The sequence below is a fragment of the Bubalus kerabau genome, chromosome 16 (assembly GCF_029407905.1).
Source record: "Bubalus kerabau isolate K-KA32 ecotype Philippines breed swamp buffalo chromosome 16, PCC_UOA_SB_1v2, whole genome shotgun sequence".
Taxonomy (NCBI): Eukaryota; Metazoa; Chordata; class Mammalia; order Artiodactyla; family Bovidae; genus Bubalus; species Bubalus kerabau.
Genome location: NC_073639.1, coordinates 10,740,644 through 10,765,904, shown reverse-complemented (window position 1 = coordinate 10,765,904; position 25,261 = coordinate 10,740,644). Strand labels below are relative to the sequence as shown.

Here is a 25,261-nt window from a genome sequence, read left to right as displayed (position 1 = left end):
ACTAGCTAGTAGCCACTATGGCAGTTTGAACTTAAATCTTAATTAAAATTAAATAAACAGCTCAGTCCTGCAATTGCATGGACCACACTGTAAGTTCTCAGTAGCCACATGTGGTTATTGGCTACCATATTAGACAGCACTATGCTAGATAGCATTGCATCCATTTCACAGATGAAGAGACTGAAGCAGAGAAGAAAACAAATGAACTATCCAGGTCTTGCTTCAACAGTACATGAACAGAGAACTTCCAGATGTACAAGCTGAATTTCCAATATCCACTGGATCATAGAAAAGAGCAAGGAAATTCCAGAAAAAATCTACTTCTGCTTCATCGATTATGCTAAAGCCTTTGACTGTGTGGATCACAACAAACTGTGGAAAATTCTTAAAGAGATGGGAATACCAGACCACCTTTGAAACCTGTATGCAGGTCAAGAAGCAACAGTTAGAACCGGACATGTAACGACGGACTGGTTCAAAATTGGGAAAGGAGTACGTCAAAGCTGTATATTGTCACCCTGCTTATTTAACTTATATGCAGGGTACATCATGTGAAATGCTGGGCTAGATGAATCACAAGCTGGAATCAAGATTACCAGGAGAAATATCAACAACCTCAGATATAGAGATGATATCACCCTAAGGGCAGAAAGTAAAGAGAAGCCAAAGAGCCTCTTGATGAAAGGGGAAAAGGAGAGTGAAAAAACTAGTTTAAAACTCAACATTCAAAACACTAAGATCACGGCTTCTGGTCCCATTACTTCATGGCAAATAGATGGGGAAAAAATTGAAACAATGACAGATTTTATTTTCTTGGAATCCAAAATCACTATGGATGGTGACTGTAGCCATGAAATTAAAAGACAGCTGCTCCTTGGAAGAAAAGCTATGACAAAGCTAGACAGTGTATTAAGAAGCAGAAGCATCACTTTGCTGACAAAGGTCTGTATAGTCAAAGCTATGGTTTTTCCAGTAGTCATGTATGGATGTGAGAGTTGGACCATAAAGAAGACTGAGCGCCGAAGAATTGATGCTTTTGAATTGTGGTGCTGGAGAAGACTCTTGAGAGTCCTTTGGACAGCAAGGAGATCAAACCAGTCAATCCTAAAGGAAATCAAACTTGAATATTCAATGGAAGTACTGATGCTGAAGCTCCAATATTTGGCCACCTGATGCAAAGAGTCAACTCATTGGAAAAGACCCTGATGTTGGGAAAGATGGAAGGCAAGAGGAAAAGGGGATGACAGAGGATGAGGTAGTTGTATGGCATCACTGGCTCAATGGACAAGAGTTAGAGCAAACTGCGGGGGATGGTGAAGGACAGGAAAGTCTGGCGTGCTGCAATCCATGAGGTAGCAGAGAGATGGACATGATTTAGCAACTGAACAACAAAAACATCCAGGTCTTGATGCTAGTAACAGTCAGACCACAGCTTTGAATGCAAAAGTCTATTCTCATTGTAATAAGCCTTGCTGCTTCCTAATAGGTGGTGTGTCCAACCCTCCCCCGATCCAAATAATTAAATGTGCTTTCCAATTCATCAGCTCCAGATTAATGGGCTTAATTGCTCTCATTTCCACAAGCAATATCTTTACATCCAAACTATATCCTTAACCCAGAGATAGTGTACCAACTTAGTATAAAAAGAAGAAAACAAAGATGACCAGGCTTAATTTGTGATAGATAATTAAAAGCTGTGTGCAAAATACTTGGAGAGAGGATGATGGTAACATACTAAAGGAGGCTGAAGCCACCTTTTACCGGTTAAGGCATTTAAAGGAGATGGGAATCTTTCTCATTCAAATGAACACTGTCTGCTTCCATTTCACATGAAAAACTTCCAACAAGAGGATGAGTTCCTGTTTTATTCACAGACAGGGAAACAATCTCAAAGGAGGGAAGTACCTAGGCCAGCTACTAGGAAAACAATGATACAGAGACAGGCAAGCCTTCTTAGTGAGAGGCAGGGCTGCCCTACAGAGACCGTCCAACTCAGTTGCCATCTTGAAGACTCTGTGTTGTAGTTTCCTTATTCTTACACAGAAATAATGAATCACTTAGGATATATTGTTGTGACAAAAAACTGAAGGGTACAAAGTAGTAAGAACATGAAAGTAGAGAGGAGATAGCTTCCTGGAAGGAAGGACGTAGTAATTATCTGATGTGGGTACGTGGGGGAGGTGGAGATTTTCGATTTCAAATAACGTGGTCAGTGGAGGCCTCAATGAGAAAAGTGCCATTTGAGTAATGACCTGTAAGAACAGTGAAGAAGGAAGCTATGCAGACATCTGGGGAAAGGACATCTTAGTCAGAAGAAACAGGTCTCCAGGGGAAGAAGCCGACAGGTTCAGAGGAAGGAGTTTTGCACCACAAAGCTGTTTGTTTCTTTTCTTATCCATTCAAAGCTTTTTGGACACCAAGTCTTATTTTTTTTCCTCCACGGCATATATGCATTGCTTACTAATTTTAATAATAAAATTTGAGGGGACTGTTTTTTTTTTTTTGGTTATGCCTTGTGGCATGTAAGATCTTAGTTCCCCTACCAGGGATCAAATCAGTGTCCCTTGAAGTGGTAGCACAGTCTTAACCCCTGGACCACCAGGAAAGTCCCTGGGAACTAGTTTTTTATATAAATAGAAATAATTCTCTAGGAACTAGCCCTTCTGTTCTCTTACATACAGCAGTACAGAACTCAGCTTTCTAATAGCTCCTGGAGCTTTGTCAGGATAATAATAAAGGTGCTTCTTCAATATGTCTTTTTCAGGATTTCAGGACTGCTAATCCAATTTATCAGTGTACAGAAAAGAATAAACATCACAGGACTGAGTTACAAGTGTGGCCCTTGATGGCCTAGAAAGTTGGATTTGGGGAAGGTTCCCACCATTTCCAGAACAGATAAAACAAAAGAAAATGGTTTATGCTGAACACCTGCTTTCCTTCTGGGAATCTGGAATTTTGGTACATAACAAAAGTTCTAGAGGTGCCCATGTAAACAGCCCCCAACAAAACCCCTGGGTACTGAGTCTCTAATGAGCTTCCTTGATTGACATTTCACAACTGAGGAGACTGAGGAACATCCTGGGCAACCCAACTAGGAGAGGACTCCCAGAGGCTTGTGCCTGGTTTCTTCCAGACTTTGCCCCATGCACCTTTTCCCTCTGCAGATTTTGCCTTCTGGTAAATCACAGCTGCAAACACAACTATATGCTAAGTTCTGTGAGTCCTCCTAGCAAATCACCAAACATGGGGGTTTTGGGGACCCTGACACAACAGGAGAATACATTTCAATGTACAAGTTGTATTCCTTGAAGCCACATGAGCTTTGGACAATATTTATTATCATTATATCTCACAAGGCTTATTAAAATCCCAAACACTTTATAATAAGGTAACAGCAAGCAAGCAGACAACCCAATGAACTGTCAAGTGGGCTATATCCGTGGGTTATATCATGCTGTCAAAAGAAACACATTACCAGTTCTTTAGTCTAAAACTACTATATAACTTCCTACGAATCTTCAACAGTACATGAATCATGGACTTCCAGACGTTCAAGCTGGATTTAGAAAAGACAGAGGAACCAGAGTTCAAATGGCCAACATCTGCTGGATCATCAAAAAAGCAAAAGAGTTCCAGAAAAACATCTACTTTTGTTTTATTGACTATGCCAAAGCCTTTGACTGTGTGGATCAACAAACAAACTGGAAAATTCTGAAAGAGATGGGAATACCAGACCACCTGACCTGCCTCCTGAGAAATCTGTATGCAGGTCAAGAAGCAACAGTTAGAATTGGACATGGAACAACAGACTGGTTCCAAATCAGGAAAGGAGTGCGTCAAGGCTGTATATTGTCACTCTGCTTATTTAACTTATATGCAGAGTACCTCATGAGAAATGCTGGGCTGGATGAAGCACAAGCTGGAATCAAGATTGCTGGGAGAAATATCAATAACCTCAGATATGCAGATGACACCACCCTTATGGCAGAAAGCGAAGAAGAACTAAAGAGCCTCTTGATGAAAGTGAAAGAGCAGAATGAAAAAGTTGGCTTAAAGCTCAACATTCGGAAAACTAAGATCATGGCATCTGGTCCCCTCACTTCATGGCAAATAGATGGGGAAACAATGGAAACAGTGACAGACTTTATTTTGGGGGGGCTCTAATATCACTGCAAATGGTGACTGCAGCCATGAAATTAAAAGACCTTTGCTCCTTGGAAGAAAAGTTATGGCCAACCTAGACAGCATATTAAAAAGCAGAGACATTACTTTGCCAACAAAGGTCCATCTAGTCAAGGCTATGGTTTTTCCAGTAGTCATGTGTGGATGTGATAGTTTGACTATAAAGAAAGCTGAGCACTGAAGAATTGATGTTTTTGAACTGTGGTGTTGGAGGAGACTCTTGAGAGTCCCTTGGACTGCAAGGAGATCCAACCAGTCCATCCTAAAGGAGATCAGTCCTGAATATTCATTGGAAGGACTGATGCTAAAGCTGAAACTCCAATACTTTGGCCACCTAATGCGAAGAACTGACTCATTGGAAAAGACTCTGATGCTGGGAAAGATAGGAGGTGGGAAGGGAAGGGGACGACAGAGGATGAGATGGTTGGATGGCATCACCGATGCAATGGACATGAGTTTGGGTAAACTTAGGGAGTTGGGGATGGACAGGGAGGCCTGGCGTGCTGACGTCCATGAGGTCGCAAAGAGTAGGACACGACTGAGTGACCGAACTGAACGAAGTGAAAACCCACTAGATTTTGGTACCGTTAACTTTCTCTCCTCCTCATTTTCCATAGCAACTCTGTTCAATCTTCTCACTACTTGGGTTGGAGCCATTCGTTAACAAAACCATCAAGAGACTGAAACCAATATGATTCTTCTAGGTAGTATTTTACAGAGAGAGAGGTCAAACCCCTAAGCTAAAGGGGTTTCATGGCATTGCAGGGCCTGCCTACAGCATAACCCTGGGATGCTGCAGGTGAAGGACTGGTATACTTGCTCCGCTGTTGGCAGGAACGCAGTGGCAGAGTCTCGTTAGACAGAGGCAAGGATCCCTCCAGGCTACGCAAAAGCGCTAGAGGAAATGAAAGAGGCTCACAGAGAAAGTGTGTGATTGCCCTGGAACCCGCGGTCTGTCATTTGTGTACATACATCTCACACACTTTTTCTCTTGGCCCTCTAGGATTCTCTCTTATAATAGTATCAGATTTGTTTTTGTTTGCAGTACTTATTAAAACTCATCCAAAATTTCATGGAAGAATGTGAAAGAATGTGAAGAATGTGAAAGTGGTTAGGGCTCTGCACTTCCAAAGCCAAGAGCCTGGGTTTGATCCCTGGTTGAGAAACTACGAGCCCACAAAGGCAGCCCCCCAAAAAATATCAAGTAAGGAAGTTTATAAAACATGTAATGTTATACTAATTAAAAAGTCTTTTTATACATTGCTACGTTTTTATAACTTTTGGTTATTTCCTTTCAGACAATTCACACATAGCTATATTTAGACTATGCTGACTGGAATAATATACTCCTAACAGACATATGCAATTGTATTTGCTATCAGTTTCAACTACTTCTCCACTCTATCTTTACTACTGGCACTAACATAGGATATTACATTTACTCTGAGTTTAAGATTATTCTAATCTCTCTGCCTAAAAGGATGTTAAAGAGAAGTAAAATCTAAATTAACTGTACTAATTGTCTAGAGAATTATGAAAAAACAACTTGCTTTTATATGTTCTCAGCTATGAGTAATAATAATAAATGGCCGATTACACATAATTTCAGAAGCAAACATTGATAAATTAGCATATATTTCTCCCCAGCTCCTGGAGTGAAAAATAAATGAGGCAGAGAAGTGCTTACATTTTCCTGGTTTGGCTGGAATTCGAATCACAGTGGGCTTCCTGGTGGGTGCTGGTTGAATTGCTTGTTCCTTTGTTGGTTCTGTTCTGGTGGGGAGCTGAAAGGGATCTAATGACAAACAGTTGATTTTGCACGTTTTAGTTAATATGGACTCAAACAAAAAACCTCATTCATAATTAAACAGTCATATTTCTCATGCCCTAGGGAAAACTATTCATGGATAAACAAAATCTCAGTTTGCAGAGACAAAAACAAAATCAGGGCTCATGAAAGGAAACAACTTGGAGCTCTGTAAATAATTTATACGGCTTTTCTTCCTCTCTGATGAGAGAGAGCCAGGACAATCTTCAATTATGTAGAAGCTATCTTTCACGGGAGTGTAATCATTTTATAAGTGTCTCCCTGAAAATGAGGGGCAACTGAAACAAGGAGCCCATTTCCCCGCACTGTGAAGCCTCCTGAATCCTCCACTCCCGTGCCTGTGCTATAAAACCTCCCCCAAGGGCCGCCAGGGCCTACAGGGGGGCTCCGCAGACTTGGATTGAATAGTCAGGTAAAACTACACCTCACTAACATGAAACGGAAAGTGTTTTATCCTGGAAGTAAGGTAAGACATTCTCCCTTCAAATATTTAATTTTGGGGCAAGGATATATGAGTGAGTATTCCTCCGTCTTAACTCATTCATTTAAAAATGGGCAGTATGTGCTTAGGGAGAGTATTTTAAACAAAAGCATAACCATCAAACTTTTTTTTCCTTTTTTCTCTGGCCATACTGCATGGCTTGTGGGATCTTAACTCCCAGACCAGGGACTGAATCTGGGCCCTCAAGTGACAGCATGGGGCCCTAATGGGAATTCTCCCACCAAACCTTTTTACTGAAAGAAACAGCCTTTTTCTTTAACACAAATGTTCTTTTTAGTAGCTTGGAAAGATGACCATAAACTTTTTAAAAGATGAGAAATCTAAAAATAAATAGATTAGCAAAAATAAAATCAAATGCTGTATGATGCATATGCATACTCTGCACAGCACATGGGACCTCATGAGGCTGCTTCTGCCTTTATTCCGCAAGAGACAGAATGAATATATGTTGTATCTGGCACCTGTCCTCTGGATCTCACCTGTGGGAGATGCTCCCTGTGAAACAATGCACTCCAAGCATTCGTGGTTGGCCTGTTACAAGCCGCTGTTCAATAAAGCACCTTTTGCTGACCAACTCTTTTCAGGATAGATGAAAAGCTGAGCTCAGGATAAGAAGCCCTTTCAGCTCCCTGACACTCGCCTTTCCTTCCACCCAGCTCTCAGGACACCCCACTCTCAGACCTGCCACCAGAGCAGCACCCACTCACTAGTCACTTGTTCTCACATCTGCCTACCATGTGCTACGAACAGTGAGAGGTGGGAGACAGGACAGCCAAGTACAATCCTACTTTAAGTTTATCTACCGCCTACATAAGACCCCCAGGTGGCATGCTAGATAACACAATTACTATTAGGCTACTGGGGAAAAAATTAGATGACCCCTCTATGGAAACCTATTAGTAGCACATTAGCGAGGCGAGTCTTGTCTATGTTCAAAAAACCAACTCAACATCGTCAAAACAATGTCAAACTTTCAGAAAAGGCTCTTGCAATATAACCCCAGAAAATAAACAAAGCTCTTTTAGGTCTAACCAAATTCTTTAATCCCTTATTTTGTTATAGCATTATTTTTCATTTCAAAAGTAACAATTATTGTAAAAATGGGAAACATTGAGAAATATATGACAGAAAATCTCCTGTAATCCCATCCCTCTGGTAATATTATCTAAAATTTGGTGTATCTGTCTACAGATTTTTTCCTATATCGCATTGTAGATATTTTTGTTGTTTTGGAGTTTCTGGGCTGCAGCACATGGCTGCTTGTAGGATCTTCCCCGACCAGGGACTGAAGCTGGGCCACGGCAGTGGAAACACTGAGTCCTAATCACGGAGCGCCAGGAAGATCCTGATTATGCAGGTATTTTGAAAAACAAAAGGAGAATCGTTTTGTGTCTATTTCTTTGTGAGACAGGCTGGGACCTGGGACTCTGCGGCAATGCTTGCACCTGGACACACCCTTCCTCAAGCAACTAAGAAACCATATGAGACTAAAATAACTGCACGCATTTGCAGTCGCTGCCGATTCTGGACAAAAGAGACTAAGAGACCAAAGAACCCAACTGCCACTTCTGAAGAACCCCAAGCAAAAGCAGGGTATGGCACAAGCCCCCTGCACACAATACCGCCTAAGGGGTGGGAAAACATCTATGCTACCCATCCAGCTCAGAAGGTAAAGAATCTGCCTGCCAATGCAGGAGATCGGGCTTCAGTTCCTGGGTCAGGAAGATGCCCTGGAGAAGGGAATGGCTACCCACTTCAGTATACTTGCCTGGAGAATTCCACGGACAGAGGAGCCTGGCAAGCTACAGTCCATGAGATTGCAAAGAGTTTGGACATGGCTGAGGGACCAACACACACATATATACCCCTCCAGCTGGACCCATGACTCACTCCACATCAGGAAGCAGCTTGGCCCCCATTGGGGAGCCAAAGAGCAAGGGAAGCTGTTGCTTGTTCTCGCTCCCCACTGCTACAGGAGGGGCCCCGATAAAGCCTTGCCTAAATTTCTTGTCTGACCTCTAGTCAATTTCTATTGATTAAGGAACCCAAGAACCTGGGGGGTAGGTAACATTTGTAACTCGCTCTTTTACTTTTTTTCATTCAGTATTGATTGAGTGCATGCTACGTAACAAACGCTGTTCTAGGTACTGGGAATATGTCAGTGAACAGAGCAAAGAACTCTGCCTTCTTGATGCTTACACTTGGGCAGGAGATGGAGACAACAAACAATAAATATAATAGAAAAGTGACCCATGTGGTATATTACAAGGTGAGACGTGCTACTGATAAAGGGAAACGTAGAGCAAGGGGGGACTTCAGGTGTGGGCCGAAGGGAAGCAGGCTGTACGTGAAATGGCAGAGCAAGGGGGTGTGCAGATCGGAGGGCTCCAGGGCCCTCTTTCCAACAACTGGATTTTACATATTCTAACAGTTCTTCCAAGTTGAACAATACACATCTGGTCTTTGGGAAATAGCAGTGCTCAAGGATAAAAAGGGGTAGGCACACCGATATGAAAGCCCATTATTGCAAATATTACCTGAACCGGACGGAACTCCCTGGACGTCTCATCTGAGTACTGCTGGCCTAAATGGAAGAATCTGCAGACCCCATGTAATCTGGCACACATTTTATTCCAACACAGGAATATCATGTCTTTCCCGTGTGCACAGCTCTCCTTCCTGCTCGTCTCTCTCTCCCCTGCTGTTGCCCCTGCTCTGCCTCCGTGGCCCTTGTTGGAGCCTGCTGGCCGCCAAGCAGTGACCTGTCCCCTCCTGTGGCTGTGGAAGACTTCAGCATCCCCGCCCCGCAGCTGTGGCGGTGACGGCCCATCCTCTCAGAGCTGCTTCCTCCCGGGAAAAGCACCAAAACTCAAGAAAGGGATTGAGACTGACAGCCGCTCTTGGTGCTCTCCCGGTCAAGTAGCATGTCTGCTCTAACAGCTGCTCTGGGGCCTTGTAAGCTGTTGGTTATTAGGATAGGTGTTTAGTTGGTGAGTTTAGGGGGTGAATGTAGAGGGAGAGGAACATCTTGAATGTGGTATCACTTCAATCGTTCCCCAATTCATCTGAAATTCTGGGCCGGGAGACCACCTATGCTCTTTTTCACATTCCGGGAGTGAGAGCATGAGGAAGGTGGGCAGGGAAGGAGAAAGAAGCCATTCAAGTGCCCTCTGCGGGCTGGGCATGGGGGCTTCCAAATGTGCCTGCTCTTGGAGGACTGGCCTTAGGGAACCCCGTCCCAAATCCTGCAGGTCTCACCAATCGCATTAAAGGGTGTAGTCATTCTTTTACACTTGCTGGGTTTAAACTTAAATACAAAGTATTCAAAATATCCTAGACATTCACTTTCTCTCTTCTTGGCCCTTATTTTTAATTTAATTTATTTAAATTTAAAGCTACTCTTTATTTTAAAGCTACTCTTTAATAACTGGCACTCAGATCATGGGTAATTATTCTACTATATATGTCTCTGGAAAAAAAATTCCTTCTCAATACAGAGAAGCAAGAAGTCCCAGCACTGTGCTGTTTGGCAGGAAGGGGTCTGCTGAGTGACCGCCCCCAGCTAACTGCCTGAGTCAGCAAACTGGGCATCTGCCTCTCTGTCTGTGCTGCCCGGGCTGCCATCCAGAGAGGCGTGCAGATAGGTGGGGAGGGCACACAGCATCACTGCAGTGAAAAGGTGGAGCCACAGGCCTGGTTTCATCTTGATGATGCTCTGTGAGTCTCTCTCTAGATACACCATATGTTTACTTTTTATGTCTTTTCATGAGGGGACTATTTTTCTCCAACAGCAATCTAAGTAGGTGACCTAGAAAGCAAGGGTGGCACCTCATGTTTGGGAACTCCTGGCAGTGCCAGGCAGGAAACTTTCTATTACGGCATTTTTTTGTAGCAGCAAATTAATAAATAAATAAAACAAAACAACCTGAAATGTCCATCACTAGAGGAAGCGTTGACTCGACCATGTTGTGCCCATCCCAGGGAATATCAGGCGGGTGTAAGGAAACAAGGGGCAGACTTAGACCTACTGGCCCAGAGAGAAGACCTTAAACCTCAGGACTAAATGAAAAAAGCAAGCTGCTGAGTAATGGGTACAGTTTGGTAAAAATTTCTGTAAAAAGCAGGAAAAAGTTTATATATGTGTACACGTTTGTAAGCTTTGGTTTGGAACATTCAAAGGCACCAAATGCTGCATACAACATGGTTCACACTGGTTACTCTGGGGATTTGAGTGGATTGGAGAGAGACTAACTTTTTACTAAATGTTTATTACTAAATGTTTACTAAATGTTACTATTTTACTAAATGTTTATATTGTTTGATTCGTTATAGCAACTGTTACTTTGTAACTGAAAAGAAATCCAATAAATTTAATCACATGAAAAAGTTACAAAATTAAGCTGAAATAACACCTGTGCCAAATAAATTGAAACAAAAATCACTTAGAAATAAAAGGAAAAAATATGAAAATATTTGTCCCTTTAGTAACTTTTTCAAGGCAATAACAGCCCTAAAATTTTCCATAAAGTAACCAGAAAAACAAAAACTCTCTTTTTTATGGGGCTATTACTCCTCAGTGATTCTATTTAATAGGAAAGAATGCAGACAAGTATTTTTGAATTTGCCTAATTTAGACATATTTAGTTCATAATAATTAGCTTTTATTTGTAATCTTGAATAATATAGTTGTTTAGAAACATTGTATTTTACTATTTTAAAAATTTCTTTATTTTTTAAAATCCTCAGCCTGTCATGACCCACAGGCTGAGGATCAGTGCAGGAGGCCATTTTTCCTCTGGGGCAAAGACAAGCGATATCTCTTAGTTTCTTTCATCCTACTTCTGCTTACGTCCAGCTATTTAAAAGCCAGGTTCCCCCAACCTCCCCTGACTACCCACTTCCCTCATAAAAGACAACCTTTGTTAGCATTTTTTACGTGGCTTCCAAAGACACAGGATATTTGCAAGTAAGTATGTGTTTTAACACCAACAATAGCTAAAATACCATGAATACTATCAATACTTTGTATTTTTCACCTAATAATATCTTGGAGATTGGTCCATAGTAGGTCCATAGTAGGCATAACAGGTGTCTGCCTCTTTTTTAGTTACTGCACAATATTCCATTGTATGGATGCATCAAAATTTATGTAAGCGGTCCACTAAGGATTATTTCCAGTATTTCATAGTAGAAGTCCTTGATCTGGGGTGAAGAATAGGCCCTTGAGGCTCTGGAAATTGTACCTCCAATTGTGCATATATGTCAAAACAGTATTTTCAATGTAGTAAAAGATTCAAAGGCTAATCAGATTCTCTGAGTTCTGTGATCCAGAAAGGGTTAAGAACCTCAGGGTCATAATTTTCTCTATCAAAGACTGTTTCCTCTTGCTTCTACAGAAAAAATCAAAACTGTCTGCAAAAGCATCTCCTAACCAAGTCTAAGAAAAGCCCGCGGCATCTTTCTCTACTGTTACTTGCAGTGTTTACTCAGCTCTCCTTCCAGCCCCTCGCACCAATGCCAGTTACTCTACACCCGCTGCCAAACAAGCAGGCCCCTTCACACCTATACTGCGTGGCCTTCATTACCGGGTCGAGAAAAACACCTATACTGCGTGGCCTTCATTACCGGGTCGAGAAAAACATGGCGGGAATGTACTTTCTGCCCATTACCTGTCTCTAATAATATGCTTGTCATCATAATTGGTTTCACCATCCTGGGCTTGCTTTTCTGTCATTTTTTCCTCTTGAGTTCTGTTAATAGCAGAAATTGGCTGCTAAACTATTATTCTGGTCTGTGTAATGGGGCTGAGAGCAGAAGCATTCTGCTTTTTTGACAATCGGGTATGATTTGTAAAGGTGTGAAGAGGAACTGCTAATGCTTCTCAGCTCTATTACATTAACCTGGAAGGCATTCTAGCCAAGAAATGAATCCAATATTAAACACCTGTATTATGAGTTTCCCCTTAATAATTTTTCTAATCCTTACAATGTTTTCATAGCTTCAGTATTTTCTGATCTCTATTTCCTGAGATTAATATGGCAACTTCATTTTATGAAAACTACTTTATTGGATTTTCTTTCTTTTTGAGGAGAGAGAAAAAGACGGAAAGGCCCATTTGTGAGTTTCTTGCCTTTCTCTGGGGTTCCTCCCCAGTTTCTGGCTAATGCCAGGATGATTAGGCAAGTTTTCACAAAGAGACCATAATCCTTTACTTACAAAGACAATATTATTAATATACCATCAAAAAGTCACAAAGCCTTACAGCATAGGGAATACAGTCAATAATATTGTAATAACTTTGTATGATGGCAGATGGTAACCAGACTTACGGTGATCATTTGAAATGCTGAATCACCAGGCTACGCACATGGAACCAACATAATGTTGTAGGTCAATTATACTTCAGTCTAAAAATGTGTAGGGCTTCCCTGGTGGTCCAGTGGTTAGGGGAAACCAGTTTGATCCTTGGTCCAGGAAGAGTCCACATGGCAACTAAGCCAGTGCACCGCAACTCTTGAGCCTGTGCTCCACAAGGAGAGAAACCACCGCCATCAGAAGCTCCAAAGAGCAGCTCCCACTCACCACAACCAGAGAAAGCCCGCATGCACCAACGAGGACCCAGTGCAAACAAAAAATAGTTCCCTTCTCTAAAAGAGTCACAAAGCCCCAGTCATTAAATAAAAATCCCCCTACATTTTGAAGAATTCAGAGATAATCTTGAATGCCTCTGGAGGCCAATAAGCAAGGAAGCAACAAGGTCCAATGTATGCTCTAGAAACACCCCTTGGGTAAGCATGGTATGGTTGACGGTGGTTTGGAAGCAGAAGCAGAAGCTCAATTAGCAGGTCACTGCAGTTATCTGGCGGAGAAGGCGATGGCACCCCACTCCAGTACTCTTGCCTGGAAAATCCCATGGATGGAGGAGCCTGGTGGGCTGCAGTCCATGGGGTCGCTAAGAGTTGGACACGACTGAGCGACTTCACTTTCACTCTTCACTTTCATGCATTGGAGAAGGAAATGGCAACCCACTCCAGTGTTCTTGCCTGGAGAATCCCAGGGACGGGGGAGACTGGTGAGCTGCCGTCTATGGGGTCGCACAGAGTCGGACACGACTGAAGTGACTTAGCATCAGCAGTTATCTGGACCTGAAGATTAGAAACCTGGGCCAGTAGCAGGAGGGATGGAGATGAGAGAAAGAACTATCATAAGGTAAAACCAGCAGGACTTGGCAACTTATTGGATGTGAAGGGCAAGAAGTAAGAATAATAACCACCACTTAATGAGCACACACTGTGTTTCAGACAATGTGATAGAGCTTTCCTGCATAATCATATTTAATACTCGCAATGCCTCCACGAGGAGTATTATGATGTTTTATAGATGAGGAAACCAAGGCACTATGGGGTTAAGTAAATTGCCTCAGGTCCCACAGCAATTAAGTGGTGGGCTCCAGCCTGCCTGACTCTAAATTCAAACAACTGGCCACTGTGCGTGACAGGTAGGGAGGCTCAAGCATGATGTACGGGGCTCTTTAGGAAGGCTACAGTGTGACGGAGAAGCTAGGACAGGAGCAGAGTACAGGAAGGGGAGCAGGCTTAAAAGGAAGACAGAGGGACTTCCCTGGTGGCCCAGTGGTTAAGCCTCGGCATTCCCAGTGTGGGGGGCGCAGATCCAAGCCCCATTTGGGGACCTAAGCTCCGGCATGCCATATAAGTAAATAAATAAAAATAGAAAGAAGATAGTGCTCAGTTCAGGATAACTCCACAAGCAAGAGCAATGGTTAAAGCAGTTGGGTAGGGCAAGCAAATTACACCTTTTACTGAAAGGTGCTTCAATAATTAAATGTTGTACAGAAATCAAGAAACAGAAAAGGCTGAGTAGGAAGCTCGACACGATGCTCATGTTGATGGATACTGTTGACCTTCCTTTTTGAAGATGACTGTAATTATCTGCCTGATGACATAGACTAAATTCTCAGCAATTATTAACCACGGTGCCATCAGCACAGACTCTAGCAGCTTCAGAAGGTGGTGTTACTTTGGCTTGTACTGTTCCCACCCCTTCACAGCTTCCTGGTATTGGATCTAACCCTCTCTGTCCTACTTGGAACCCTGTTAACGCCAAAAAGGTTTAAATAAAAAATGCTATAATGAAGACTTGAAAAGTTTTTAATGTGTTGCCTGGTTTAAGGATTCATGAAAATGTTGAGGTGCAACGTGATAGAGTTAAAAATAAGCTAGACTTAAAATAAAAAGATGCAGCTTGAATCCTGCCTTGGAAAATTACTAGTTTTATGATACTGATTAAGTTAGGTGTTTATCTCACTCAGTCTGATATTCTTCATATGTCAATGAACCATGATGCCTTGCCGAGGGTTACTGTGAGGATTAAATTCAATAATGTATGTCTGGGATCTAGCAGAGGGTTTGGAACAGAGCAGAAACTCAATATATTCTACTGTTTTTCTTTTCACTTCTTATGGACAAGAGGCACGCTACAGTCAGTTCCTACATTGTGTGCGTGGTAAATATTTAATAAATATATGGTTGTTATCATCTGAAATACATCTGTGCTCTGCAGAATTTGGTTTTGCATTAGAGTTTATATCATTTTGATGCATCTTAAACATTTAGATGATAACAGCTAACCTTTTGAAAATAGTATTATGCTTATATGTTCATAAACTCTACCCAAATAAGTAAACAGCAGTAAATGGAACCTTACTGATGACAAGTAGAGCAGCTTGGTTTGGCAAATCAAAGATAAGCTTTACCATCACACTTTCCATCTGAACAGTGTGAGGAAAGGAAAAAAAAAAAAGACTCTCTGCCTCTTGGGAAATCTAATTGTCCTAATTTTGGCAGGAAACTTACAACTATTGTATTTTATTTACAAAACTTTAGCATTCCCAAGGGAAGGTGTTCTGTGAAGATTGTGGAACATTTTGCAACATATGGCTGGGTTGACTGCTCTTGCCAAAGTCCTCCGCAGGGCTGGCCCCTCTCCCGGCACTCTCTCAGGGCTCAGTCAATCTGAGGAGCCCTTCTGGGGCATGACTTTCCATCTCTGAGAAGTTTCCCCTATATCCCCCTCATGCTCCAATCTCCACTTGCCTGAGGAAGGAGCCAGCCTCTCATCTAGTTAAGTCCCTGGTCCCAGTCAGCTTATTCCTGCCTTGATAACAGTAATCAGCACATGTGGGACTTCCCTGGTGGTGGAAGACTCCGAGCTCCCAATGCAGGGGGTCCTGATTCGATCCCTAGTAAGGGAACTAGATCTCACATGCCGCAACTAAGATCCCACGTGCCACAACTAAGATCTGGCACCACCAAATAAATATTTTTTAAAACCCACGCATCTTCCTCTTTTTCTCTATCTCCCCACCTCAGATTTTCCCTTCGCTCTGATTCTTTCTTCCACCTAGCTCCTTGTTTCTTAACCTCACTGTTCCTCCCTGTCTCTACACACACACGCACGCATGTGCACACATGTGCATGTCCATACCTCAAGAACTCACGTGCTGGAAATGAAAACAGCAGGTGCCTTTTCAAGACAACCCTCTGAGAAGTTTAGATTCCTTTCTACTTCTGGGTTTTACTCACCCAGAACCATGTCTGGACCAACAGAGTCCTCAGCCAGGTTCCCAGATGGTGGGGGTAAAACATCGTCGTCGAAGCTGATGAGGTCGATGTCACCCGGAGGCTTGCTCTGCTGAGCAGGAACCGGGGGGCTGGCTGGGGGTCCCTCTCCCAGTGACCTGAAGGCTTTGGCTTGTGACGCCACCGAGAGTCGGGGAGGCACAGTGACCGGTTTCAGCAAAGCCACAGAGCAGGGGGCGGTTTCTGAGGACACTGATTTCTTGGGCAGTAAAGGCCGAGGAGCGGGAGTCGGGGCTTTCTTCCCACCATTGGGGCTCTCAGCCATGGGCCCTCCACCCAGACTCTCAAGGTTAATGCTCCGGATAAGGCCAGGATTTGGTTTCTTTGGCAATTCGGGCTTGGTGACGGGGCTGCTCCTTGCTTCCTTCGGCGGAGAGTGTGGGGAGGGGGCCCCCCTGAGTCTGCTTGCGGTCCAGGAGTCCCATTCTCCGGAGGCTCTGCTGGCTGCAGGTTTGGGAGCCACAGAGGGTTTCCCTGAGGAAACAGCAGGTCTGGGCGGGATTGTGCGGGGCACAATTTCTGGCTTCTTGGGCAGTCCCAAGCTTTCTGTACTTGTCTGGCCCTCAAGCGCTTTGATCCTGGAAACGACAGTGCTTCGGCTCTGCTCTGCGCTCATCGTGTTCATCGCAGCCTGGCCCTCGGGGCAGCTGGCACCTTCCCACAGGGGCGGGGGCCGGCTGGGGGCTGCCTCCTCCTGCGCGGCTACCGGACTGCTCCGGGAATTCTGCTCTTTAACGTGAGAATCTCTGGCCACTGGTCTGAGGTTGCTTTTTGATCTTGGTTTTGGCACTGGACATCTTGGAGCACTGGAGTTTTGTGGACAATTCTGTTCTTCAGAAATATCAAAGACGATTAGAGGCCCCTCGTTTGTTGGAGGGTGCCTGGCTGAGAGGGCGGGGGAAGGCTGGAGGGGTTTCAGAGGTGCCTGTAGGGCTGACAAGACCAAAATGAACAGAAGCTGCAATGTGACTATTTCAAAGGAAAAAGATACACAGATTTAAAAAATATACATATAGAATAACAAGAGATTTTGGTTTCCTTCATTAGTAAAAAGTAATTCTAAAATCATGGGGGAAATGTTTATATTCAGCTTCCTGCAGGAGGGTTCTTCAGGTTGCATTTATTCATTTAAGAAATATTCATTATATAATATTTTAAAACATCATTAAATTCCTCATTCTCAGTAGATGTATCAATAAACCATCTCTCTTGTCAAAATTTTAACAATTCTTGCTTTACTTTTCCAAGGTAACTTACTCTTATCTGTTATCCTAATACAATACCCCCCTCTTTCTTTCTGCCATGTGGCATGTAGGATCTTGGGCTCCTAGACGGTGCAGTGGTTAAGAATCCACCTGCCAATGCAGGAGATGCAAAAGACTCGGGTTTGATCCCTGGGTTGGAAAGATTCCCTGGAGTAGGAAATGGTTACCCACTCCAATATTCTTGGCTGGAAAATTCCATGAACAGAGGATCCTGTAACTCATGGAGTTACGAAGAGTCAGACATGACCGAGTGACTGATCGCGCGCGCGCATGCGCGCGCAAACACACACACACACACACACACACACACACACACACACACAAATGCAGGATCTTAATTTCCCAACCAGGGATCAAACTCCACACCCCCTGCATTGGAATGCAAAGACTTAACCACTGAATCACCAGGGAAATCCCTACAAGGGCTTTTAAAAAGCCTAAAAGGACAACTTTTAGCATCCTACTAAGTTTAAGTTGCTAAATATACCGGCTTTCTCAATGGAAATAAAGGGCATCAGCATGAGTTAAAAAGGATGATGTTTTTGTGATATGAACTAGGATGAACCCTAGAGATTGGGGCTGCAGCTTGTGAGAATGATCTATTATAATAATCACAGCAAGGCCAAATAAAGCAAGCACACAGTGATCACATACCAACTGGAAATCGAGCTCAATGAATTATGCACAAATTGCAAACTATTTTAAAGGCTGGAGTCTACTGATTACTTCCTGAGAACTAGGTCGGAAGGAAGGAAGACAAATTACTTGCATTACTTTGAGGCAGATGGTTGTCTATTTCTTCTGAAAAGTCAGTCTGAGTTGCTGAAGTAATAGTGTGCCGTGGAGTGGCAGCAGCATTATTATTATTTGTAGTGTTAACTTGAACTTGGTTGATTTCTTTTATGACTTGTTCATAAGATGGTGGGAGCTGCAAAATGAAGAATGAAGATTTTAAACAGCTGTAGGCGATAGCCAAGGTTCTTATCTTTGAACTTCATTTAAAAATAAAATGCAAAGAGGTAATGCGATATTTACTCACCTCAGCAGGAACCAGCTCACTGGGCCTCCAAGGGCCCGCTGCAGAAGCTGGGGGAAATGCCAGTCCTGGTGGGTGGGCTCCTGGAAACCACGAGGTGGGCCTCAGCGGCTCAGCTGCCACAATGGTGATCTCTGGGCGCCTGGAAACAGACAGAAGCCTCAGTGAGGTTTTGTCTATTTGCAAGTGTTCAAAGATTTATGAAAATAACTATCAGCCAAGAAAGTGACATAAAGCCTGCCAGTCACAGAAATGACCTGTCTGGCCTGGGCTGTCTCTACCAGTATACCCAGGCAGGCTTCGAAGGAGCAAATGACAGCCATCCTCCGAGACACTGGCCTCAGAGTTAGAGATGCACCTCGAGCACACTTCACTCTGCCTTGGCTGATCAGAATTCAGATCCAAGACCCACACAACCTCGTTCTCCCAGGGCTCTGCTATCTGGCCTATGGCACAAACATAGGTGCATCGTAAGGTAGAAACATGCATTGGTCAAATGGAAATGTTTTGTTTCCTGTTATTCCAAAGTACATACTCTGAAACAATACTATATAATTAGAAGAACAGCGTCTTCCTCCTCACTGGACCTCTCCCTCAGTCAGTTATCTTTGAGTGTTTAGAGTTGGCACGTTCACTTCTAGACCCTGATGTGTGTTCCTGTGCTCCTGTCAGTCTGTATATGAATCTGATGATTAATCTTCAGTCCTGAGGAGCCACAGTGATTTAGGTGTGGCTTCTTTCATTATTCTCTTAAGCTGATTCTCTGATCTCATGTTTAACCTTCAACCTGATTTCGTAACAAATACCAATTGCCTGACTCTGAGCAAACTCATCAACCTCTCTTGAGCCTCACTTTTCTAATCTAACAAATAGGTGTGATGGTGACCTGCTCTGCCTTTCTCTGGTACTCTAGGGAAAATAAAAATAAAATGCACTGCCATTACTAAAACTGTACACGCACACACATTCTCATGCTAGCTTGTGAAACAGTAGAACCTGCCCATTGATTTTGTTTGAACTGTATTCCCTAAGAACCTCTGCTTACAGCTTTTAAAAATTTAAATAATAAGAATTATTTATTAGGACAAATAACTGAAATAAGAACATATTTCAATGAGAAAAATGATTAAAGTATATGATCACCTCACAAATATTATTTAATCACAAAAGTCACATATTGGAAGAAATTGCATTGACAAAGGGAACTATAATTACCAGATCTAATTATTAAGAAAAGCCAGGTTCTGAGGTGTATGTACAGAATCTAGCTACCTATCTTCATAATCTGGAATGTACTATTCAAAGTTATTAATTGTTGCTGTCTTTACATAGGAGAGTGAATAAGCTGTGTTTTGTTCTTTATATTTTTCTCAGTTTTCCAATACTTTCTGTAATGAGCATGTATTAAGAGTTAGAAAAATTGTTTCACAAATTGCATTTAGCCTTTAGCCCTCTTAGATATAATGCTAAGTGTGCTGCTGCTGGTACTGCTGCTAAGTCACTTCAGTTGTGTTCAACTCTGTGCGACCCCGTGGACTGCAGCCTACCAGGCTCCCCCGTCCCTGGGATTCCCCAGGCAAGAACACTGGAGCGGGTTGCCATTTCCTTCTCCAATGCATGAAAGTGAAAAGTGAAAGTGAAGTCGCTCAGTCATGTCCGACTCTTAGCGACCCCATGGACGGCAGCCCACCAGGCTCCTCCGTCCATGGGATTTTCCAGGCAACAGTACTGGAGTGGGGTGCCATTGCCTTCTAGCACAATTAACTTTGACTTCCCTCTGTGGAATCCAAAAGAGTTATTCCAATGTTCCAATGTTTATATAGCTTTTATCTAAATAGATAGTGAGCTACTAGTTAATAAATGTTAACCACTGTACATGTATTAGCCCTCATGCCAACCCTATGATGTATTTTAGAGGTGGGGATACATAAACTAAGAAAGGTTAAGGAGCTTGCCCGAGGGCACAGGGTGAGACAGCGAAGTCAGGATTTGAACTTGGTTAAAGTCCCTGTTCATTACTATACACTATACTTTAAGAAATTTGAAAGCGGGGACAATAAATCTACCTTTCTACTCGTCTACCTGTCCGCCCTTCCATTCATCCTCCCATGGGTCCCTATATTGGTCCTTCCTTCTGTCTGTACAGTGACTCACTCCTCCCTGCTCCCCACCCCACCAGTCATCTAGCCATTTTTATTCACTTGCTATCCATCTAGCTTACCCGACTTTTCCTTTATCTTTCCTTTATTCAGTTTTCTGTCCTGTCATCAGTATGTCATCAGTTCATTCATCCATGTGATATTTACTAAGTAACTATGAGGTACAAAGCATATCTTTGAGGCATTTACAGCAATGCTTTCCATATAGCAATGGCTTAATAAACATTTTGAAACTGACTTCAGTAAACGATTACTGTCAAGAGAACATTTTCAGGCTTGTACTGCCTCTTTTCTCAACAGAAACCATCATTCAAACTTGTAGATTAATTTAGAAAATGTATTGATGAGGTAGAACACTGTAATATACTGTTGATGATAAAAATATGCAATGTGTTAACTGATGATACTTTTACTTCATAATTAGCAGAATATATGTCCTCTATTATAAATATAACCATACCTCCTATCTCGATGAAGCTCACTCTGAATAGAAGTCCGAGAAGCTACAAAAGAAACAATACTCTGATATAGTACAAAATTCATACATTGAATAAAGGTTTAAACTTTTACAGGATACAATTTTGGAAAAAGTTAGCTAATACTTGACATTAGATTGAACATATGAATTTTATCACCCATAAGTAGAAAAGCAAATCAAAACAATCTTCTCATATGGCATAAAGTTAATTATAGTTATATATTTGAGTTACATAAGAAAATATAGATTTCAAAAACATTCCAAAGCACGTTCTGTGGTTCTGAAAATAATTTGAAGAATGAACAAAGCAGACAGCTATTAAGTAGAAACTGCCTGGTAAGAACATTATGATGATAGGAAATAACGATGGGCAGAAAAGAATTTTAAATATCTATTCTAATCCATATGATTATGCTTTTGTGATATTTGTTTATAAATCTATTGTAAAGAAGTGGAAGTGGTCAAATTTCCAACTATTTTCTAATTTTTCTTGAGTTTTACGAGGTTAAGTTGTTTTGTTACTTAAATTGAGATAATACATGCAAAAAGTGTTCAAATCACTTTTATAAACATGTTTAGAGACTATTATTGTACATGCAGCACTAACTTTTCCCTTAAACCTCAAACTCCAAAAACTAGATGGATTACATTTTTCCAAATTTTATTTTAAAATTAAATTCTGTATTAACCAGATGACTTGGAAAATGTGTCACACATGGGGTCACTATTACACACACATGTGTAACAGAGAACAGTATTCCTATTTTAAGAAGCACATTTAAAAGATACCTTAAAAAAAATCAAATAGTATATGGTAAAAAATTTGTGGAAAAAGGGGGATTTGTTTCAGATATCAACTATTTCTACTTCCTATGTCTCTCTGATATTCTACTTTTTTAGTTCTTTCGATTTGAACAGGTTGAAGGTATGACTCTTTCTTCCTCCTGTTAAGTTCTGGTTCTCTCTGATCCAGGAGGCTGCCCAAGCTGGGAAGGCAGGGGTAGAGATGGGAGAGGGGATGAACTTTAGGCTGGGGCTGGCGCTGTGACAGCGGATCCTGCATGGGGTTAGCAAAGCAAAACTAACACCTGAAACCAAACCCTTGGGTTTCGGGTTGGAGGATGTTCTGACCTCCTATCATCAACCGGTGTGACTGACTGGTACACGTCTATCAAGAGTTAAACCAAGCTGAGGTATATTTTCTCTACTGGAAAAAGAGTACAGAGAGGCTGAAGCTCTGAGCAGCAGGTCTGATTTGTAAGAATGGGTTCATTAAGTCAGAGGCTCACCAAGTAAGCTACAATCACATCACCACGATCACTAAAGCCAGAATCAGCAGACATAGCACTTTTAAAAGACATCATGTTATTTATCATCACAAACATACCTCTTCCACGGGGCATTTTTGCTGTGTACTATTCATGAATGCTAAAGGAAAAAAAGAAGGGGTTACAGAAGAAGAAAGGGAGAAAAAAGAGTGAACCCAGTTGCCTAAGCTCTAAAAGGAATTCAGCAGCAAAACTGTCTTGCCATGCCAGTGTTTCTCCCCCTCTGCATTTCGAGAAAAAGGAAAAGTTGATAAACCATAGTTTCAGAGACTAAAGAATTATGTTTCAGGCAGGATATCCACACACATAACCATGGGGGCGGCGGGGGGCGGGGGCGGTGGCGCGGCGGGGCAGGGATGGAAATCTTCCTACAGTTTTTAGCAAAAAAAAAAAAAAAGAATCATTTTACAAAATCAATTTGCTACTTCAACAGGGATCAATTTTAAAGTATGAATAATATGTAAAAGGTAATTCAGTAGTCAATTTACATCTTTCAAATGGGTGGCTTTTCACTTGCCTCTGCCCCTTCACACCAGCGGTTGTTAGTAACGGGCCCCTACCCCTGGCAAGCAGACGGAACCCCCACACTGATGGAGCAGGATGGCGGGACTGAAGGCCCCCTAATCGTACTTACAGGCCTCCCCCACAGTCTTGCAGAATCACTCCTCTCCCCTCTCCTGCTCTGAACTTCTCCCCTCACACTCCCTCATCTTTGAAATCTCTTTTCTCTCCTGACCCTTATAGGATGACTGGCACTTTTTGTCAGTGAACAAGTTTAATAGCTAGAAACACTTCACATAAGTGCCTCACAGTCTTCCTGCTAATTTCTCAGCTGTCTGCTTAATCTCATTCTCATTTCACCAGATTAAACAGATTTGATCTGGTTGTTGCCAGGAGAATCAAATTTGCCACCATGGCCCACACAGAACAACATGCTCCTTTTAACCTCTGCCACAAACTGCCAGTCTTCCGTGCATTTTGGATTATAGAACAGTCTTATGGACTCTGTGGGAGAGGGAGAGGGTGGGAAGATTTGGGAGAATGGCATTGAAACATGTAAAATATCATGTATGAAATGAGTTGCCAGTCCAGGTTCGATGCACGATACTGGATGCTTGGGGCTGGTGCACTGGGACGACCCAGAGGGATGGAACGGGGAGGGAGGAGGGAGGAGGGTTCAGGATGGGGAACACATGTATACCTGTGGTGGATTCATTTTGATATTTGGCAAAACTAATACAGTTATGTAAAGTTTAAAAATAAAATAAAATTAAAAAAAAAAAAGAAAAGAAAAAAAAAAAAAAAGACCACAGAACAAAGGCAAGATTTTCTTAGTGAAATGTCTATTGTTTCATAGAATTATTCACAAAGTTTTCAGTTCATATGGCTGAATTCTCAGTACAAAGGAAAATTCATATCCAGTTGTTTATAAAAGATTGAGATCTGGATTTGCAATATTAGTGCTAATAAAGAACTCTCCTAAATTCCAACAGGGTCATAAATCTGGATGGATCCTTAATGACCATCCTTCTCCAACCCCACAGATGAGGAGAATGACCAGTTAAACTCCTTGTGGAGCCAGGAGAGCTGGATGCTAGCCCTCATTCTAAATAATTCAAAATTATCAACTAAATGATAGGCAGGAGAAATAAACACATAGAAGGATTATATATTACAAGCATCTTTGCTATAGTACTACCTTACCAATAAAAATCACAATAAAAATACTAACTACATTTGCCTCAGACAGAGTATAAACCAGAGGCATTTGACATGGTAACAGGAATGCCCTTGGAGTGGAAAGCTCAAAAGGGCCTTGAAGTCAGGAAGTCTAGGTTCACATCTCTGACCCATCTCATTTAATCTCCTAGACTCAGTATCCCCATCTGTAAAATGGGGTTAACACCTACCATGCTGGCCGTTATTTTATAATGTAAATATACAGTTGCTGACTCATAGTAAGCAATGAATATTAGCTACATCTGTGAATTTCAAAGAATAATTTCCTCTTAAAAAGTTAATGAAAGGAAAAGCATGAATCTCCACATGTATCCACATAGAACACGTTCAAGAACTCTGCCCAAAATATTTAGTGTTCACAAGAATGAACACACAAAGAAGAATCTCAAGACTTGACTGGATCCAGAATCATTACAAAAGAATTTAAAACACAATCAGTTAAGGAATATTGCTTTCAAAATATGATAAGGTCTTTTCCTTGTCAAGAATAGATGACTATGTCTGGGATAGGAAAGCAAACATTTTATTGGGTTGGGTAAGACAAAATTTCCACTTCATGGATCACAGCCTTGACATAGCTCTTAGCTTGTATAACACAGTGAAGCTAGGAGCCATGCTACCATGCAGGGCCTACCAACACGGACGAGTCACAGTGAAGAGTTCTGACAAAATGCGGTCCACCGGAGGAGGGAACGGCAAGCTACTGTAGGAAAGAAAGCACGCATGATCCGGATGACTTTGATTTGCTCAGTGTATAAAATGAAGAAAATAATACCTACTTTATTAGGGTTGTTTTAAGGATACCCTTCACAGATCACTCCCTTATCGTTGTGAAGGGGCGTATGTAACTCAATGCAGCTATGAGCCATGCCATGCAGATCGGTCGTAGTGGAGAGTTCTGACAAAACATGACCCAGTAGAGGAGGGAATGGCAAACCACCCCAGTATTCTTGCTTGGAGAATCCCACAGACAGTATAAAAAGGCAAAAAGATACAACACCGGGATGAGCTCCAGAGGTCAGAAGGCCTCCAATACACTAATAGGGAAGAGCAGAGGGCAATTACAAATAGCTCCAGTAAGAAT

General features: G+C 42.1%; 1 protein-coding gene across 8 annotated transcripts in view; it reads right to left on the bottom strand.

Moving 5' to 3' along the window:
- SH3D19 (SH3 domain containing 19) overlaps positions 1 to 25,261 on the bottom strand; it is a 194,748-nt gene that overhangs the window by 32,137 nt on the left and 137,350 nt on the right. For 5 of the 8 annotated variants that reach the window (XM_055550373.1, XM_055550380.1, XM_055550379.1 and 2 more), the window contains 5 exons: positions 21,092 to 21,134; positions 18,476 to 18,614; positions 18,202 to 18,364; positions 16,115 to 17,104; positions 5,870 to 5,977 (listed from right to left, as the gene is read on the bottom strand). In XM_055550373.1, coding sequence (XP_055406348.1) covers positions 5,870 to 5,977; positions 16,115 to 17,104; positions 18,202 to 18,364; positions 18,476 to 18,614; positions 21,092 to 21,134 — 1,443 coding nt within the window. Of the gene's footprint in view, positions 1 to 5,869; positions 5,978 to 16,114; positions 17,105 to 18,201; positions 18,365 to 18,475; positions 18,615 to 21,091; positions 21,135 to 22,496; positions 22,538 to 25,261 lie in introns of those variants that run through there. The other 3 variants (XM_055550375.1, XM_055550376.1, XM_055550374.1) reach the window with 3 other exon arrangements.